The 20698-nt window shown below is 35.0% G+C and overlaps 1 protein-coding gene across 1 annotated transcript in view; it reads left to right on the top strand.

Moving 5' to 3' along the window:
* The window catches only part of ST18 (ST18 C2H2C-type zinc finger transcription factor), a 243741-nt gene that overhangs the window by 195229 nt on the left and 27814 nt on the right, over positions 1-20698 (top strand). Inside the window, exons 11-12 of the mRNA XM_081950317.1 lie at positions 2146-2357; positions 12806-13051. Coding sequence (XP_081806443.1) covers positions 2146-2357; positions 12806-13051 — 458 coding nt within the window. The remainder of the gene's footprint in view (positions 1-2145; positions 2358-12805; positions 13052-20698) is intronic.

Genomic DNA, 20698 nt, shown 5'->3' with positions numbered 1-20698 from the left:
TCCTTCTGAGAAATCATGGAGGTATCTGCATATCTTGCTGTGCATATCTTACAGTATATACACATCAACAGTGCTTGATGCTTTTAGAATATATTGGATATGCACATCTGTATGTTTGTATACACACACACGTACATACATACAGTACATATTCATTCTTATGATCACAATTCTTGCGGATAGCAAACAATATATTGTTTAGATAAGACTCACACCCAAATGTATATGCACTAATTAATGTAAAAAGGTGTAATTATACAAAACTGATTATCTCTTACAAAAATGCTAGTGGCATCTAAGTTACTAGAATTACATTGTTAAAATAAGATCTTGCCATTTTTTATAAGGTCAGAGTGATTGCTGTGATGTTTGTATTGTGATCCCCTGTAATCCCTTTATCTGATGTACTGGTTGCTTATTGGTTGCTTTTTGCATTTGGCTACACAATTCTGTGGTTAAATTGTCCATCTGTTCTTGCCTCTTTGCTCAGTCCTCTTGCAAAAGAAGTTTCTGTGAAGCTTGCTTAAATAAATCTGTAGCCCAGGTGGCTCAAGAGAAAAAGGAGATTGTTTTGAAATGGATACAATTTTGGCTATCTCTAGAGAGAAGGTGAACATAATTGTCAAAGTATAAATTTTACTTCCTCTAAATTTAAAAGCTTATTTTAACTCTATCAGAGTGGGAAGAAATTGTTCAGAACCTCCAATTAATTATGCTTCTTGCCTTGAGTTGATATATAATATGATGTGTATATATATGTATTTGTGTTACAACCCCTGGTATGCCCAAATATGGGAGGGTTCAAATCCCAGTAAGGGTATGGCTAGCTGATGAGAGCTAAATAGCTTGAAATAGATCTATACTAGTCTCCCTTTATTTATTTATCAGCACAAATACAACACACACACACACACACACACATTTAATCTGATATATATATATATCAGATTAAAACATTATAATAATAATGAGTCATTGGCTTCATATTTCTTAAGAGTATCCAATGCTTTGGCAACATTATTTTCAGTTCATGGTTGGTAGAAGATATTGAAACATGAGTCATGTACATTTTGAAAACTCATGCTCTAGGGCATTATTAACTGGCAAATCCAGTTGATTGCTAAGATACAGATAGACACAATATTGTATTGTTCCCCATATGAATTTTCATCTTATAAATATCCACTTTAAAATTCTCAGTTAAAGGTACAATTATATAGGAACTTAACTGGCAGCACACTCAAACTGAATAACTGGAACTCAATTGCACTCTAAGAGAATGTGCACTTTTGCAGGAAAATGATAATACATCCCAAGAGATTCAATTCAAGAACCAAAATGAATGCTGCATAAAATGTTGAGTTCAGGCTAAACAAATATAAAATATCAATAAAGCTTTTTTTAAAGAGACAAAAATAGGGATGCGGTGGCTCAGTGGCAAAGACGCTGAGCTTGTCGATCAGAAAGGTTGGCAGTTTGGCAGTTCAAATCCCTAGCGCCACATAATGGAGTGAGCTCCTGTTACTTGTCCCAGCTTCTGCCAACAAAGCAGTTCGAAAGCACTCAAAAAATGCAAGTAGAAAAATAGGGACCATCTTGGTGGGAAGGTAACAGCGTTCCGTGCGCCTTCAGCATTTAGTCATGCCGGCCACATGACCACGGAGATGTCTTCGGACAGCGCTGGCTCTTTGAATTTGAAGCCAAGATGAGCACCGCTCCCTAGAGTCAGGAACAACTAGCACATATATGGGAGGGGATCCTTTACCGTAAAGAGACAAAACTATACCAAGAGGCAGGAATGTCCATGGGGGATGGCTTCAGAATTTGCTAGATGGCAGGCATGGTATCATAATCAAACTTCTACAAAGTTTTCTTCACATGGAATGAGAACATTTTAGGAAATGGATTTATAATGTTGTCCTCTATTGAATTTGGAAGTACCTGAACATTTATATAACAACACCGTCTAATGTTTTAAATCTATTAATTTCTGAAACTTAAAAAAAAAATGTTGAGTTTTGTGTCAAGAGTAGCTTTTATTTTAGTCATTCTTTGTCTATTTTACTGTATGAACTGATTGCCTTTGTCCCTTTAATAGGAGGACAGTTGCATAGAACTACTTCTAATCAAATCTCTCTTCAACAGCAAAGCATTTTTCAAATCCAGGGAAATTTTCTAATCGGCAGCCTAGTGCTAGTGCCCACACACAGAGTCCTTGCCATGCCAGCTCTTATCGCTATGGTCAATGTAGTGAAGACACCCACATAGCAGCAGCTGCTGCAATTCTGAACCTTTCCACCCACTGTAGGGAAGCTACAGAGATCCTCTCCAGCAAACCACGGAGTCTGTCTGCCAAGGTAGGCAAGTCCAGAAACCTGGAGGGTGCGTTAGCTACTGATCTGTGTGAATAAACTGTTTTTCATATTAGTGATTGCATGCAATTGCTCCCCCTTCCTACCCCTGAACAGAGCAGCACCTTTCTGAATATTCCTTTGAAAAATGACAGGACTATGTTCTGGAGAGTTGTCATAAATGGCTTCTACATGGAAAAGGACTATGGAAAGACATGGTGCAAAAGTGGTTTAAAAGAGGTTTCTTCTCACATGAAATAAAGACTACTATAAAATTAATAGAAATGTTAAGAAATTCACGTTTTGATAAATTGGAGATATATACAGGTTTGGGTGAGATGGTTGACGAAAATGTGTAGCTGTTAACTTTTAATTTTAATTAGGCGTTGTTTTCATTGATTATAAAGCAACAGATTGTTTTTGTTGTTTTGTTACTTAATAAGATTGGATTCTCAACCAGTCTCTTCTAGATTTGATGGACTTCAACTTTGTTAAGGAATCCCAGAAATGTTTAACAATGCAGCCTTGCGAGTAGACAAATTAGGTTGCATTAGCACCATTCACAACCAATATAGTAGCAAAAACATCATTGGAAATAGTGCCAGTAGTGTCCTGAACATTGAGATGGTTTTGTAGAAAAGATGAACAGGCACAGATGTGCAGAGCTAGGTAGGTTAATAAAAAAGTATTATACAGTGACATGTCTTTGTGTTGGAAAGGATAAATTAGTATTCCCCAGGCCTTGTACCAGTACAACTGGTATGTCCCGGTACAGGCATACCTGTGCCTGCTGGGAGCACCAGGTACCATTCCATTCCAGTGCTCCGGAGGGCCCACCCATCTTCCCGCTCTCCTTACCGTTATTTGAGCTGATCGGGCCATTTGTGCACGTGCACAGAGCATACGACGCTGCGTGTGTGCACGTGGTGGGTGCCCAGCCCCGTTACACCATACCGGTTGTAACAGGATCCAGAACCCACCACTGACTTGTACTAAACATTTTAGCCATAGTTCACAGTCCTGCTATGTGAGCAGCCATTAATCTGGTGCTGGAGAACCTTCTTCAGGAAGATTGTTCCTTTCTGGCAAATGTATCATTTTAATAGCATAGCAAAATATGGAAAATCAATCGAAGCTCACAGATGTTCAACAAGGATATTCTACTTTGTCTTTTCCAACAACCAAAAAAGCTGAGAGTCTTGCTTTCCAACTATCCAGGCAATTTCTTTTTAAGGTACAGGATTTCTAACAAGTTTAACTGGAGCCACAATTTTATTTACTACCTTGGGCCGAGAAAGTATTATAGTACTAGACGCCAGAGGCAATATTAAACTGCTGCCCCCACCTTTGGCTGACCTTAGAAACAGATCGTTCTTGCCAAAGAACAGTAATAGAGAGACGTGTGTGTGTGTGTGTGCGCGCGCGCGTGCACATGCGCGCACACGCATGCACGCACACACATTCAGTTATATACCTGCTTTGCATTTGCCAAAGAAGGGAATGCGATTGAAGCAATTCCTAATCACAACTGTAGCACACAGTAAGGATAAAGGGCATACAAAAAGTTTTAAATATACAGTTAAAAAATATATGCTGTCCTCTGCCAGCTTTTTACTTTTGCCAAAATTCCAGCAGGGAAAAACGACAACCAGGGTTACAGAAGGGCCAACAGAATTAGTTTTTGTCCAAAACAAAGCAAAGAAAGGTTGAAAGAGATGGATATCAAAGATATTCTTTTTATTTTTAAAAAAATACTGATCCCTTTTAGGAAAATTGAGATTTTAAACAGGATAATATACATTATGATATTTTTTGTTGCTTATGCATGAAAGAAAGAAAAATAATGTGATCCAAAACTTATTCTAAAACTGTATGGTTTTATTTCGGTGTTACAATCACTCTGATTTTCAATAATGTTTCTCCAAACAATATTTATAATTTATTTTTTAATTATGCATATAACTTTCTCAGAATGTACTGTTATTACATTTAAAATAATATAAAGCAAGGAATCTAAAATTCTGTCGCTCCCTCTCCACTGAGCTGGGAACATTTTCTATGAAATAAAAAAATGAATTTGTAAACTAGCTTTCCCCTCCAATCTCTTTGCAGAGAAAATGTTCTAAACAAACAGCCCATAAATCATCAAAAGAATGATAAGAGAAAAAATCATCAATAGGCCAGTTACTTCTAACTTCAGTCTAGAAAAGAAAGAAATAGACAGACAGACAAAGAACCAGGCAAAATTATTTAGATTGTTTACCACACTTTTCTTTGTATATCGTCTGTTCATCATCATCCAATAAAATATTACCTTTATGTAGAAAATCATATGGAGGAAAATGACTATCCACTTTCAAACTTAACATTAAGAATGAGAATAAATTTAGTGAGGCTTATATTAATAATTCAGTTGTAATGCTTTTACATTGTTGTATAATTAATTTCTAAATTGCTTTTAATGCACTTACAAATAAAGCATCTTTTATTGAAAAATATGTGTTTTGATTAATCTATTAAAACAATAAAATAAAACATTCTAAAGTTTAACTGAGATCTTTAATCTGTCTTTATAACAGCTATTTTAAGGGATATTTTTGTACTTCCATGTTAAGAAAGAATAGAAGTGATCTATAATCAAACTGCATATTTATTTAAGAACATATATCTCCATAACTTAGTTTTCTGTATGAAATGAAGCAAGGAAAAAACCAACACATAGTAGTAACATCAATGAAATACAACATATTTAAATGCATAGTTATGAATTCTTACAAATAATTCTCTGGATCAGTTTGAATAATCAAATAAATTAAACCAGATTGTGCTCAAAATTTTATATTTTCTATTACTACATGGAATAGATGGGGCACTTTTCTAGCATGATTCCATTACATTTAAATAACTACAAATGATTTAATATAAATATTTTATATTATAGGCACCACAGTATAATATGAGCTTGAATCACCTGTATTTATCCAGATTTAAGAAAATTGGTTGTTCTGAAAATGATTTGGGAAATGGTGACATTTTCAACTTTCCTTCTATTTAAATTCTTGGAAATATGCCTGTTGTGATATCACTTCTTGCCACAGTTTTCTCTGATTTGATCTCATACCTTGTGTAATTGCCATTCAAAGAAGGAGACGCATGCAGTATAATCTATCTTTATCTTGCTATGGTGTTTTGCCAAGAAATCTATTTAATGTTTGGGTGTTCCCCACACAGGTTTAGACAGAGTGGCATATGTGTACTGTTTCTTGAAAGAAAACACAACAGGAAAACAAACAGCATGAAATATTTAGCAGACAAGCATATCTGATGTCTCTCAATTATTCCTGGTGCTGAAACTGGTGAATAGATAACAAAACAGAACCCAGGAATCTGGACTGTGGTATTAAGGATATATTTAAGAATAAATCAGGGATACCATGGCAGTCAATACATTTTAAACTATTACACTGCACTATAAATGCTAAGCAGATTTTTTTTTTTTGAAAACTAGTGCTTATTGCAGTTTGCTTTTTGGTTATTATTTTTTTAATCCACAGATTTTTAATTAAATGGAATAGCGTGAGATGTTAGGCCATTACAGGCCCACTCAATGAATTTTGAGTAAATTTATTTCGTCAAATTTGTTTCGTATTCTTAATTTCTTTTCCTCATATTTTATTCTGTCCAATGGCAGGACTTCTTTGGGGTAGTATCTTTTCTATAGGCTCCTCTCCTTTATAATGCTTATTTCAAATAGGTTAAATAGTTTAAGTAACAATTTTGGAAGTGGATTTTTTTTATCCAGACAAATAAAGCCAACATTCCCATTCATCAGTTGGTGGCAAACAAATTCATAAAATATTCTGAATTTTTGAATAGTAGGGTTAGGGTTACAGTTATGAATGATCTGAAGTGTTACGTAAAATCAGAAATCAAAATATTTATCATTGATAAATATTTAACACAGATACAGCAATGGAATTTGGCTTAGAGGAATTTACTAAAGTAGCAATAAATCCGGGTGAAATGATGAACAGTAATGGAATTTAAATGTTGAATGGCCAAACCATCAGGATGAAGTTTACACAGTATCTGGGAATTTTACAGTTGGATAACATCAAGCATGGACAAGTTAAAATGTGATTAGTAAAGAATACAATTGGGCAGTGGAAACACCATCAAAGCCATGAAATTCTGAGCCATACCTGTGATATGATACACTGCTGAAATTATGAACTACCCACAGGCTCATTTGGACAGTTTGGCCTGAGAAACAAGAAATTGATGACTATTCACTATGTATACCATTCCTGTAATGATATTGATAAATCACCCCTATCCTGCGTAAATGGAGGCAGAAGTTTATTTCAAGTCAAGCAAACTGTCAAAGAAGAGAAGCTTGCATTAGCTGATTATTTAAAAGATGGCAGAACAAGCATTGATGCAAGTTAAAAAATGGAACTTACTAAATGTACAGGAAACAAACATGAACATTGAAATGTAATAAAAACAAGAATAAAATACCAGCAAGAAGGAATATTCCATGGTCATTTTTTACAAAAGATGAAGGAGAAAGTGGATAAAGATAAAACCTTACAAGACACATTTCTGCAGGAGTTTGTATTAGGGGAAAAATAGTTTCCCACAATGTTAGTTTGAAATGTGATATGACCATTGGCTCAGATTATTTTAAAAGAAATAGATGGTATGTAATTCAATGACTGGAAATTATTACAACCCAAGAGGAATCTCCATATTCATTGCATTATATCTCTAGTACTTTATTTCTGATGGAAGGAAACAAAAATATTGCTGATGAAATGGAACTGCTGATAGTACAGAAGCAAGAAATTGATTCTGTTTGATTCCTCTTGTAAATTTTGTTGAAACATCAGAAGCTCACTGTGGAAATAGGATACCAGACTAGGCAAGTCCTTGACTTAATTTAGCATAATTCTTATGTGTGCCATGAGATTTGTGTTCCATACTGAGATTATAGGATTGAGTAGGTTTAAGAATATTCATGATCTTTTAGATTATCAGCTGCATTAGTATTGGGATCCCCAGATATTATTCTCAGTAATTCCCATCATACCATGTCTAATATTTAAGCATGATGGGGATTGTAAACCAGTAATAACTGATGTGTCTTAAACTTGGTAACCACTGCTGCAGTTGATCTTCCTTATTCCAAACATGTTGTGGTTCAGCTGTTTCTGGACTATATGACTTCAGACTAACAGTCAGGTAACATTCTTAACCAGATCAGGCAAAACTAGCTGACACATTTGCACAATTTACTAAGTAGCTTAGTTAGTGTTAACTTTGGGCAGACATTTTTGCTTGTTTCTTTGTGGCCCAGAATGCTTGTTTTGGAAATTCTGGGAGTTAAAATCCACAAATTTTAAAGTTACCAAGGTTGAGAAACTGTGATATATATTATAGTCCTTTTTCAATTCTATTTTTCAATTATTTAAAAAAAGGTAAAATATAAAATACAAATACAAAACTCAAAAATTTTAAAAAAAACTAAGGAAAAAAAACACAAAAGACTTTAAAAAGTACATTAAAAAGGAAAAACACGAACACATTTGCATATATTATTCCTTCTAGTTGAATACTGATTAATATGTTAAACAATATTAGCTTCCCACCCCTTGAGAAACAGACTGCCCCAAATTTTTAAACCACTGAATCTATTTACAACTTATTAACCTATCATCTAAATACTATATTAATGACATAATAGTTAAAAAGAAGAGCAAGAGTAATAAAAAAAGGCAAGATTAAGGGTCCAAAACCCTCTGTTAAAAAACTGTTATTGTAATCAACACAGAGAACATTTACCATGGCACTTTATCAATCCCAAATCATCCCAAAAGATAACAACGATTCCTCCTGGACCAAATTTCCACATTTGTTTCTTAATATCATTTCTTATTGATGATTTATATTATAGTCTAATATATTAAACAAGGTGAAGTATGTTATGTGAATGCAGACAATACATAGAACCACTCGCATGTTCTGACAACCTTTCTGCCTATCAAATCCTAATATGACAGAGAAATATATTTGCCCAGCCATTTCCCCGAGTTGTTGATTTTCTATGCAGCCAATTTATTGGCTGGGGAGAAATCAAAGAGTTGCCCCATGTGGTTTGCCCCCCCCCAAAAAAAGTTTATCTTCCAGAGCTCTCTAAGCACATCGTAGATATTTTGGCAAGATGAAAATTTTTTAAAAAACTATTTCTTTGAATAGATGTCCATCCTCTTCTAGTAATATATGTTTAAAATGATTAAAAGATTAATTCATGAAACAGAAAGGTGAATTCCATAGTAGTATTCCTTTGGCATTTGCTATGACTGTAGAAAATGTTAGAGGAAAAGCATCATATAATAAATAGTCAAAATGTAAAATGCCGTCCATTCTTTTACGAACCCAAGACCAATTTCTCCATTTGATCATTGTGTTCAACAGTGAGCTCAAGTATATGTCAACTACCCTTTTTTTTTCAAATGCACAACCTTCTGATCATAATTAAATTTGTGTTCACCAAAGTTTACACATCAGAAGAAATCCTAGCTACTTTATTAATTTTATTTACTTGAAAAGATTTATACGGCCACCCATTTTTTTTTGGCACACCACTCTGGCCGGTTAACAACAATGATAAAACACAAGCAATAAAATGATAAATGTTGAAAAAAAAAACCCAAGAATGTTCACATCTCTGAGTATGAATTGCCTTCCAACCAGACCTTTTTAGTTCAGTTAAATACGGCTTGGTTCCCAATCGTCAGATGTGTTTCCTAACATATTTGGATTTGTGTTTTAATTTGAGAAGACTTTGACTGTTTTATGGAATTTGTTTGCTGTTGTCTCTGCCTTCCCTATAGCTGGTATTTTATTTAGTGACAGAAAATCTGCACTATTTATGGGGTGTTTTTTTTTTCACTATAAAACTACTGCAGCCCTATCACATGGCATCTTCTCCTAAGCCATCTGTCACAGAGGTCTGGCATTTTATGTGAATGTTGGTCAGGCAGACTTAACCCAAGTTTTTTTATTATTATGAAAAATGTTTGCAACTACAATATTTAGCGTTTTACTTTACAGTGGTTATTAAACTTGATTACTTGTAGCTCCGTTTCATGGCTGCACTTACATATATCAACTATGAAGCCAAAAAAACACAAGGGCAATTATGGCAATGCAGTCAGGCCCTGGAAAGTTCAGCTGGCAATGATACAGTTAATATCTTGGATTTTTGTAAGTAAGGGTTATTAATGCTGATATAAAACTGTATTTGATTTTATACAGATGGCATAAGATGTGGTTACTAAGTTATTATCCGGGATAAGCTGTACTGGCAAATTCAGGGCTTAAAACTATCACAGGAGATTAAATTATTTACTAAAAAGGGACAGAAAGATATAGTGAAAGCATCTTAGCATGAACATATTATAAGTATATTTACTTCCCATAAACATAATGAAGTATATCGCTCTTAAAATAAGGGATTAAAATGTGATTGTTGTCATAGAAGAATTTCTCATTTGTACAAAGCGAAGTAATTGGCCCAATTGTTTTCGGCTTTTCCCGAGGAAAGCAAGAGAACTGATATTTCTAAAACCTTACACATCATGAAAACTTTATATTTTCTAACAGTACATTTATATGAGCAACATACTCTAAAAAAGATTGATATTTTAGCAGCTATACCAAAATAGTTTATTCTTTTGTAACTTTTTTCAGGATTTATTCTGTTTGTTTGGCTTTGTCTTTTTCTCAGTAACTAGCATATTGAATTGGTGGCCAGGCACGTTTGGTGGAGCAACTAATCATACCTCAGATACATTTATTAGTCAGGATTTATAATAAAACTTTTTATAAGAATAATTCCAGAATGTTCTAGTCACTAAAGCAATAGTTGATCAGATTAGGCAACATGTGGTTCACAGGTTAAGGAAGATAAACACCAAGCAGCCAGCTAATCATACTGGAGAAGTTGTTTGACATATTTATTTATTTAGCATATGGCATATCATGCATGGACTTGCAATGTATATTAACATTCACCTAGATTAAAAAAAACACAACAAAATATTAATGTTAAAAAGATCTATATTCAGACACCAAAGTCTAGCTCAACTAACCATTGAAGTACAGCTCATTTATATGAAGAAGAAAAACCCAGATACTGGACTGGTATATGCCCTGTATTTTTTTTATCTCACTTCCTATATTTTCCTACTACCTAGAGAAATTCATGATAAATCAGTAAAAGTGTTTAGCATTCGATTTTGTCAAAAATTGAGCATCAAGGTTTATTGAGATAATTTGAGATAAATTGTGAAGTACATGAGGTAGAATGTATCCCTCTACACTGATTGCTCCCAATTAAAACATCCCCACAATGCATTGGGCCAATTTGTTGCTTCAAATTTACATCCAGGGTGTGCTCGGAAGGGGAACAAAAATTAGACTGAATGACTGACAGGGCTTCCTCTTGAGATCAGACTAGCATTACAACATCTTTGAAGGGTTGCAAACACCTTAAAGGGGATGTTTTGTCATTTGCTTTACTTATTATTCCCTGCATGGTGATAATTTATGACCCAAATTAGATGTCTATTTGATATTTTATTGAAAAGATTATTGAGGAAATTGTTATATATTGCTCTACTTTCAACATATCATATTTGTGGAGGACATCATCATAATTTCTTTCCAACATCCCTTCCCTTTAAATTAAGACCCTTAGACTTGACCCCAAATTCCTTCAACCTGTGTAAAATTTGCTAGGGATATTCTTTTCAATGAAAACCAATTTTACTATAAATGTGATATTATGATTCAGAATATAAATGCTACCAATTTTTCTTAAAATATAACAATAAAGGGCATTGTAGCTCAAAAATCTTTGCAAAGATTTTTATGAAAGTGGAAACTTCTTATAACTTTCTTATAAACTTTCTATCTAACTTTCCTGAAAAAAATTATTGCTGTATTGGTGTACTGTATGTTTCTAATATTAGATGATGGGATGGGTGAATTTTGTTTTTTTTCTGAATAGGTTTTGGATCCAAGTGTAATAATCCAGCTCTCTGAGTGGTTTTAACAATTTCTGAGTACTATAGTAACTAAACCATTTTCAGTTTTGCAATGTTATATAAAGGGAATATATAAAGCGAAAGCATTTCTGATTCATCCATCTTTAAACAAAACTTATCTCTCTGCTGGAATTCCCTTTGTCAATTCTACAACTTTACAATTTGTATTGTATTGATTTTGTTTTGTCATAGAATTAATAGTTGTTTTCCACATTCTGATTGTTTTGTTCTTCTCATTGTATTAATTTATTAAAAGCTATTTTAGTTCTCAGTGACAAAATATATTAAAATATGTTGGCAATTGCATTTCTCCTGAATTTTGGTAGCATAGTTCCTGGGGCTACCTTGGTCACAAAATTAAGCAGGAATGATAATTCATTTGCTATAGATTGAGTACCCCTGAATTAGAGAATATATTAAAATTCCCCATTCTTCCTCTGTATGAAAGGATGCTGAGATCAATGCAAACCTATCTGGTTTGGCATATAGGGTTGCCTCAAACCTAGAAATATATTATAGTTTAACTGCCCCAAATCCTCAGTCAATAGGGCCTAAAGGGAATTGTGGCATGTAGCTCACACATCTGGGGAAGCATCAGATTAAAAATCCTAATCGAACCTATGTAGGTCAAAACCTTTCAATAGTTTAGTTAAGATACTTTTGTAGATACTAAACATGCATAGAGTATCATTTGGAAAAATACACATGATTTGGCCATAATGCAAGCTACAGATCAACAAGAATAATTTCTATCTGATTTTGTTCTTCACAATTTCCAATGAGAAATTATATTTAAGAGTGGGATACCACCCACATTTATTACGATAATCCTTTAACATGATCTTATAATTCAGAGTGCACTTTAGATCAAGTGAGATTGTAGATCCTATATAAAGCAAATGTTTTTGCATTTCTTTATTCTCCTATGATGCAAATGTACCGTGTCTAGTGTAGGGGGGGAAGAAGGAATACAAGAATAAGATTGATAAGCAATAAATTTATGCTCTGATCCAAAAGCGATCATAATTCTTTGCAAATAAAATGAGCAAGATTGAAAATTTAAAAATATCCTCCGATTTAGTATATATAGTTTATATTTAGGAAGCCTCTTTTCCAATTCTGCTTGCAATATGTAAGTGTTCAAACACAGAAAGAGCATTATTGAAGTATCACTTAAGTCTGCCTAAGAATTAAATATTAATGGGTGTAAATGGTAAAGCTGGTTTTAGATTTAGGTATATTTAAATAATAGGAGGCATTTTCACTTATCCCTTAAAAGCGCCACATGTCTTAGGGTGCCTCTGCAAACAGCTCTTTAAACATTTCTCTCTTGTGTTTCAGGGAACTGAAATAGAAGTAGATGAAAATGGCACTTTGGATCTGAGCATGAAAAAGAACCGAAGTCAAGAAAATATTACTTCTCTAAGTTCCTTCAGTGCCAACGTCCCCACTCCTTCCTCCTCGCCCTTCAAAACAGGCAGCATTCTGGTCAATGCCACTTTCTACCAAGCTTTGAATGAAAAAGAAGGTTGGGATACACCAATCAATTATAGCAAGAGCCAGGGCAAAAAAGTGGAAGAGAAAGAGGTATTTTGTTTTATTTTACTTGATGATACCCAGAGGTGATGGAAATCATCTCTAATTTTGGACTGTTTGTTTCCCAATGCATAACTTGAGTCAATGATAGATATTGCTGCACCCCTAAATATAAATAGAAACAAATGCAATTCATTTGTTGGTTTATTGTCTTAAGGACTGATCAAGGTCCGATGCTGGCAGAAAGAGGTATTTAGAATGATGTGCCCCTTAATTGTGATGTTCATTTCTGAAGGTGTGGTGGCATTCCTAGAAACCAGCAACAGCATTAGGCGGCCAGTTTTTATGAGAATGAAAAGAAAACATTCAACCCTCTACACATATCTGTACTTTAAAAATATTGCTCATAGTGACCATGGCTGATAGGGTTGCAGTTTAGCAACATCTGAACGACCAGCTCCATAAGTTCTTTAACCCCATTTTAGGAAGGCAGATACGCATTTTTAAATATTTTTTAGGCAGGAGGAGGCATGCCTGAAGTTTAGAAAGCATGTTGTGAGTTTCCTTAAAATGACTGCTACAGGACAATTTGTTCATCCACACAAATACACAAATACACATAAATGGGTTTCTTCTCTCTAATTTAGTCATGCTAGGACACTCCCTGCATTTTTTTTAAAGTAGACGAACATGCTTCTAAACAAAGCAGTCATCCTTTATTTTATTTTCAAAGTATGTTTATGACTCCTTTGTAGAACTGAGTAGCATCCTTGTACAGACACATTAATGCTTTAGGCTGGTATTCTGCTTTGCAGCTTGCTAAATCTCTGATTAATTTTGTTCTTAAAAGCTAGGTCTAAAAAAGCTCCTGAGTAGTCTCAAAGAAGACATATATGGCCACATTTTTCTGTTCTTGCTGCTTTATATCTTGTTGGTATTCACCATATAGAAGCCAAAACCCATCTAGGTGTAATATTTATTATGTTTAAGCCTTTGACTTTAAGTCATATTATATAACAGGATAATTATCTTCAAATAGAGACTTGACCAACCCTAAGTCAAATAAAAGGGAGGAACAATTAAGGTAGAAAATGGTATGCCGATCAAAGATATTAGATGTCCATCTTCTGTTCTCTATCATCTATATTTTCTGCCCAGTTTTGATCCTGGGAATCAATATACCCAAATTTTGGTGTAGGGAGTGGAATCAGGCAGTAATACAATAGATACATGAGGATTAAATATCGCTTGGCTGTGTATTTCTTTGAATTTGAAATCTCAATTGCCAGAAAAATATAAATCATATAGAAATTGGCTCTCGGACAGTGATCATCAAAGAAATCAATCAAGCACTTAAAACATAAACCATATCTCATTTGCTCCTCTGTATTCTTCATCAAGGCATTCACAAAATATCAACATGCATATCAGTATAGTGCATCAATTTGGTTTACAATAGAAGCTGAACAGGAAACAAAAATGCAGCTGTGGGCTGATACTCTCCCTTACATAAATAAGACAAATATTTACATAAAGGGAATCATCATTTGAAACAGATACTATACTAAATTATAATTTAAAACCTGATGATTTCCTTGATTTTTGTTATGCCCTTTTCATTTATATGTTTATTGACTGTTGATAGTACATTTCTTGTTTGTTTTCTCCCTTCCCCCAACTTTTTGCCCATGTTTTCTATACGAATATTGTGGCAGAATTAAGCAAAGTAGAGTATTATTTAGACCTACTCTTATGATGAATAATCAGCATCAGATTCTTATAATGCGAGTTGAATGACACTTAGATAAATTAACAGGAATCAGCACTGTTTATTCAGATTTATCTTTGTGTACAACATAAGAACAACGCATGTATAATGACTGCCAGGTGGAGACCATACTAATTACATGAAAATTAGTGCAGAAAGTGGGAGATTTATTTCCATGTCATTGCAATCTTGCATTGCAAAGAAGGATCGCAGTTGTGTAGGAAGAGACATCACCCCAATCTCTGGCTTTCTGCAGTTAAACAGTTGCTTTAAAGCTTTACAATAACGCATTCTGTGTTTTACTTCAATAAAGCACATAAGAAGAGAATGGTACAATTTGAACAACCGAGAGAAGATAATAATTGTAGCTCAGGGTTGAACTGTGGGGACTTTGGTGCTTTCTGAGCTTGGTGATTATCTTGCAGACATTTCATTGCCAAACTAGTTAATATCATCCATGCTAAGGAAATGTCTGCAAAAAAAAAAAAAAAAAACCAACAGGCTCAAAGAGCGCCATTTTTATGAATCATACAGAACATATTTTAATACATCAAATTTTAAATGGAACCATTAATTGAAAGAAACTTGTCAAGGAACTATACTTTGAGAATGTAGTCAGTTTAGAAGCTATGTCGATTATTTTGTATCAATTATTTTTTATTAAAAACAAAAGAAGATGCAATATTTTCATCATATTTTTTTATTGTTAGCAGTGCAGCTCTCTGTCTGGAAGTATTCTTGCTCTTACATAAATAAAACCACTCTTACAAAGCAACTTTTTTATTTTATTTTATTTTATTATTATTTGTCTTCTTACCAAAAGAGTATGCTAATTTACAAGAATAAGTTATTTTCCTTGTTGGAGGAGATGAAAGACCAGAGGACAATCTTTTTCTTTAAGACTCCTCTGGGAAAATACAAGTGTTACATAAGAACATTATTCATGATATTAGCCAGGAGGATAATATCTCAAGGAGAAACAGGCAGATGCAGGTGTCTAGGAGCAAAAGAGACCCCAAAGAGAAAGAAGGAAGCTCTGTGGAAATAGTGAGTTCATTGTTGTTGTTGTTAGTTGCAAAGTCATGTCTGACCCATCGCGACCCCATGGACAACGTTTCTCCAGGCCTTACTGTCCTCTACCATTCTCTGGATTCCGTTTAAGCTCAGGCCTACTGCTTCAGTGACTCCATCCAGCCACCTCATTCTCTGTCATCCCATTCTTCTTTTGCCTTCAATCTTTCCCAGCATTAGGCTCTTCTCCAGTGAGTCATTCCTTCTCATTAGGTGATCAAAGTATTTTGAGTTTCATCTTCAAGATCTGGCCTCCTAAAGAGCAGTCAGGATTGATCTCCTCTACGACTGACTGATTTGATCGCCTTGCAGTCCAAGGGAGTTCATAGAAACATATAAAAAAATCAATAAAGGCTTATGTCTGAGCTGAGCAATCAGTCTGAAGATATGGACATGAAGGGCAAACTCCAACTTTTTGAGATATTTTTTCTTTCTGAATTTCACTAGAACAATGGATTTTATCACCTCAGGGATTAACAAAATAAAATAAAGTTGGTGTACTGCTTTTTGTGGATCAAACAAGTTCTCACAAAAAAGTGTGCTATATTCCTGAATCCACAATATAATGGAACAATGGCAAAGTTTTATAAAATCAACTGTTGAAGTAATATATATGGCTTCTTCCTAGAATATAGCAGTTTTAGGTCATTGCAGAAATGTGTCTGAATGAAACATTCTTACCATGTATTAAACAACATGATGAAAATTAATATTTTCCCAGTAAAAATACAAAAGATCCAATTTATTTTAATTAAATATGGCATAATCTAGGAACTATTTAATTTTTATATATGAAAATTCCTTAACAAAAAAATGGGGACCTCCAATTCTTTGTTCTATTTAGTTTTTAACATTTGCCTATTGAATTAATTCATTGACAAAGATTTATAAAGGTTAATTGTAGGATCTTATATTCTTATGATTTTGGTAATCATGTCTAATAATTTAAGTGTCTCTGAAACTGAAAATACTGCAGGCCCGTACCAATGTGTCACTAGAAGTTATAATTGTACATATTGCTTGTGGGCATATGAAAATGAATTAAGTAATTGGTTAAAAGTAAAAATCCCATTAACCATTCATACATTTCACATAACAATTTTTAACAATCTGTATTAGCTCATAATGTCAATTTGGCATGAACAAAAGATCAAAATGCAATTTTCTATTAATATTATATCATGATATTCAAACTGATTTGTTAGTGGAATGATTTATATCTAATCTATTACATTTTGAGTCTCAAACAGTTCAAGTAAATTAACTTAATATGTGTGAATATTTCAAAATATTGAAAGAAGGAGAGTTTATATTGAATGCAGCCATTCAAATTTGACAATAGTAAAAAAAAATTATAATGGTATAATTTAAGGTATAGAAAATCTCCATTACCTCCCATCTTCAAATGAAAACTTCATGAATAGGGAACCCGCAATGTCAAGAATCTTGCAAACTTTATCAAGAAGGTTCCAGAGGAACACACTTGGAAAAATGCTGGACATTATATACATGCTTGCAGATGATAATGGTGGAGCCCAAGATAGAAACGTATGCTCAAAAATCATCAATAGAAGATAGTAGGGAGACCAATAAATATGATATCTTCAATCTTCAGTAACTTGTGTATCAATTCACAAAATATGATAGCAATAAAGAGGTAGAACTAGAAATCTTAGTTTAGAAAATATGTCCAAAGGCATCTCCAAAAATCTGATAACATTAGAGTCGTGATTATACATAAAAGATAGAATGGAATAACAAAGTTGGAAGGGACCTTGGTGGTCTTCTAGTCCAACTCCCTGCTTATGCAGGAAATCCTACACTACTTCAGACAAATGGCTATCCAACATCATCTTAAAGACTTCCAGTGTTGGGGCATTCACAACTTCTGGACGCAAGTTGTTCTGTTGATTCTTTATTCTAACTGTTAGGAAATTTCTCCTTAGTTCTAAGTTGATTCTTTCCTTGATTAGTTTCCACCCATTGCTTCTTGTTCCCTTGGAGAATTCTCTGAGAATTGTTGGAACTCTTGGAACAATCCAAGAGAATTGTTCCCTCAGGTGCTTTGGAGAATGGTTTGACTCCCTCTTCTTTGTGGCAGCCCCTAAGATATCAGAACATTGCTATCATGAGTCCCCTAGTCCTTTTCATTAAACTAGACATACCCAGTTCCTGCAACCAATCTTCATATGTTTTAGCTTCCAGTCTCCTAATCACCTTTGTTGCTCTTCTCTGCACTCTTTATAGCATTTCAACATCTTTTTTATATCGTGGTATCAACACTTCACATGATCTTGATTCTATCCCTTTGTTTATGCAGCCTAGAACTGATACCTTGAAGGATATTTTTTTAAATGCTAAAAAATAGAACTAACAGAAAGCAAGGCAGAGTAGTTTTACATGCAAATAAAGCATAGAGTTGCAATAGGAGTCTTTATTTGCAAACAGATAAAACATTTAGTAGAAGAACACAAAGGTCAGAGTGCAGATCAACAATGAGACCATCGAAACAGTAAAGGAATTCATCTTTCTGAGCTCTAAAATTGACCAAAGTGATGACTGCAGCCCTGAGATGGGATGGCATATAGCACTTGGAAGAACTGTAATGTCTGGCATGATTAACATCTGGAAGAGTAAAGACATCAACCTCACAATCAAATGCAAATTAGTTAACACAATAATTTTTCCAACGTCTACTTATAGCTGCTAAAACTTGGACTCTAAAAAAGTCAGATAGGAGAAGGGTGGACACCTTTGAACTATGTTGCTGGAGGAAACTATTATGCATCCCACGGATTGCAAAAATAACAAATAAAAAAGTGCTAGACCAAACCTCCTCAAAAATATCATTTGAAGTCAAGATCTATAAACAAAAGCTGTCATACTTTGTTCATGTCATGCAAACTGACTCACTCAAAAAGTCAATGATGCTGGGAGCGATCAATGGAAAAAGGAGAAGAAACTACCTTAATATCTGTTGGCTGGACAGTATATAAAGGATGACATCAGAATGACCATGGCGGATCTGAAGGAAGCAGTGCAAGGCAGAGGGGCATGAAAGTGCTGATCCTTAGAGGGCCGGGCATGACTGAATGGCTGACAACAGCATCCATCTTGTCAGTATTTAAAAGGTGGAGTAAGAAGGCCCTGGGAGGTTACAGACCAGTTAGTTTTATATCTATACTGGCAAGTTGTTAGAACACTTTATCAAACATTCTCTCTGTGAACAATTGGTGGTGGTGGGGGAACAGTACCATTACCAAGAGCCGATCAGTTTCAGAAGAACAAGTTCTATTCAAGTACACTTTTATCTTTTAATGACAGAGAAATTAGTTTGGTAGATGAATGGGATGGATGTAGTAAATTTACTTTACTTGATCTCAGGAAAGTAATTTCTTGATATACAGAGGCTACAGTGGGGCAAAAAAGTATTTAGTCAGCGACCAATTGTGCAAGTTCTCCCACTTAAAAAGATGAAAGAGGCCTGTAATTGGCATCATAGGTAGACCTCAACTATGAGAGACAAAATGTAAAAAAAAAAATCACATTGGCTGATTTGGAAATAATTTATTTGCAAATTATGCTGGAAAATAAGTATTTGGTCAATATCAAAAGTTCATCTCAATATTTCGTTATATATCCTTTGTTGGCAATGACAGAGGTCAAACGTTTTCTGTACGTCTGCACAAGGTTGGCACACACTGTTGCTGGTATGTTGGCCCATTCATCCATGCAGATCTCCTCTAGAGCAGTGATGTTTTGGGGCTGTCACTGGGCAACACGGACTTTCAACTCCCTCCAAAGATTTTCTATGGGGTTGAGATCTGGAGACTGGCTAGGCCACTCCAGGACCTTGAAATGCTTCTTACGAAGCCACTCCTTCGTTGCCCAGGCGATATGTTTGGAATCATTGTCATGTTGAAATACGCAGCCACGTTTCATCTTCAATGCCCTTGCTGATGGAAGGAGGTTTGCACTCAAAATCCCACGATACATGGCCCCATTCATTCTGTCCTGTACACGGATCAGTCGTCCTAGTCCCTTTGCAGAGAAACAGCCCCAAAGCATGATGTTGCCACCCCCGTGCTTCACAGTAGGTATGGTGTTCTTTGGATGCAACTCAGCATTCCTTCTCCTCCAAACACGACGAGTTGTGTTTCTACCAAACAGTTCTATTTTGGTTTCATCCGACCATATGACATTCTCCCAATCCTCTTCTGGATCATCCAAATGCTCTCTAGCAAACTTCAGATGGGCCCGGACATGGACTGGCTTAAGCAGGGGGACATGTCTGGCACTGCAGGATCTGAGTCCCTGGCGGCGTAGTGTGTTACTGATGGTAGCCTTTGTTACATTGGTCCCAGCTCTCTGCAGGTCATTCACTAGGTCCCCCCGTGTGATCCTGGGATTTTTGCTCACCGTTCTTGGGATCATTTTGACCCCACGGGGTGAGATTTTGCATGGAGCCCCAGATCGAGGGAGATTGTCAGTGGTCTTGTATGTCTTCCATTTTCTAATTATTGCTCCCACAGTTGATTTGTTCACACCAAGCTGCTTGCCTATTGCAGATTCAGTCTTCCCAGCCTGGTGCAGGTCTACAATTTTGTTTCTGGTATCCTTCGACAGCTCTTTGGTCTTCACCATAGTGGAGTTTGGAGTGTGACTGTTTGAGGTTGTGGACAGGTGTCTTTTATACTGATGACAAGTTCAAACAGGTGCCATTGATACAGGTAATGAGTGCAGGACAGAGGAGCCTCCTAAAGAAGAAGGTACAGGTCTGTGAGAGCCAGAAATCTTGCTTGTTTGTAGGTGACCAAATACTTATTTTCCACCATAATTTGCAAATAAATTCTTTCCAA

The sequence above is a fragment of the Natrix helvetica genome (genome assembly GCF_964273705.1).
Source record: "Natrix helvetica genome assembly, chromosome: 4".
Classification (NCBI taxonomy): Eukaryota; Metazoa; Chordata; class Lepidosauria; order Squamata; family Natricidae; genus Natrix; species Natrix helvetica.
Note: the sequence above shows the minus strand (reverse complement) of the source record. Positions and strands in the feature narration are given on the sequence as shown.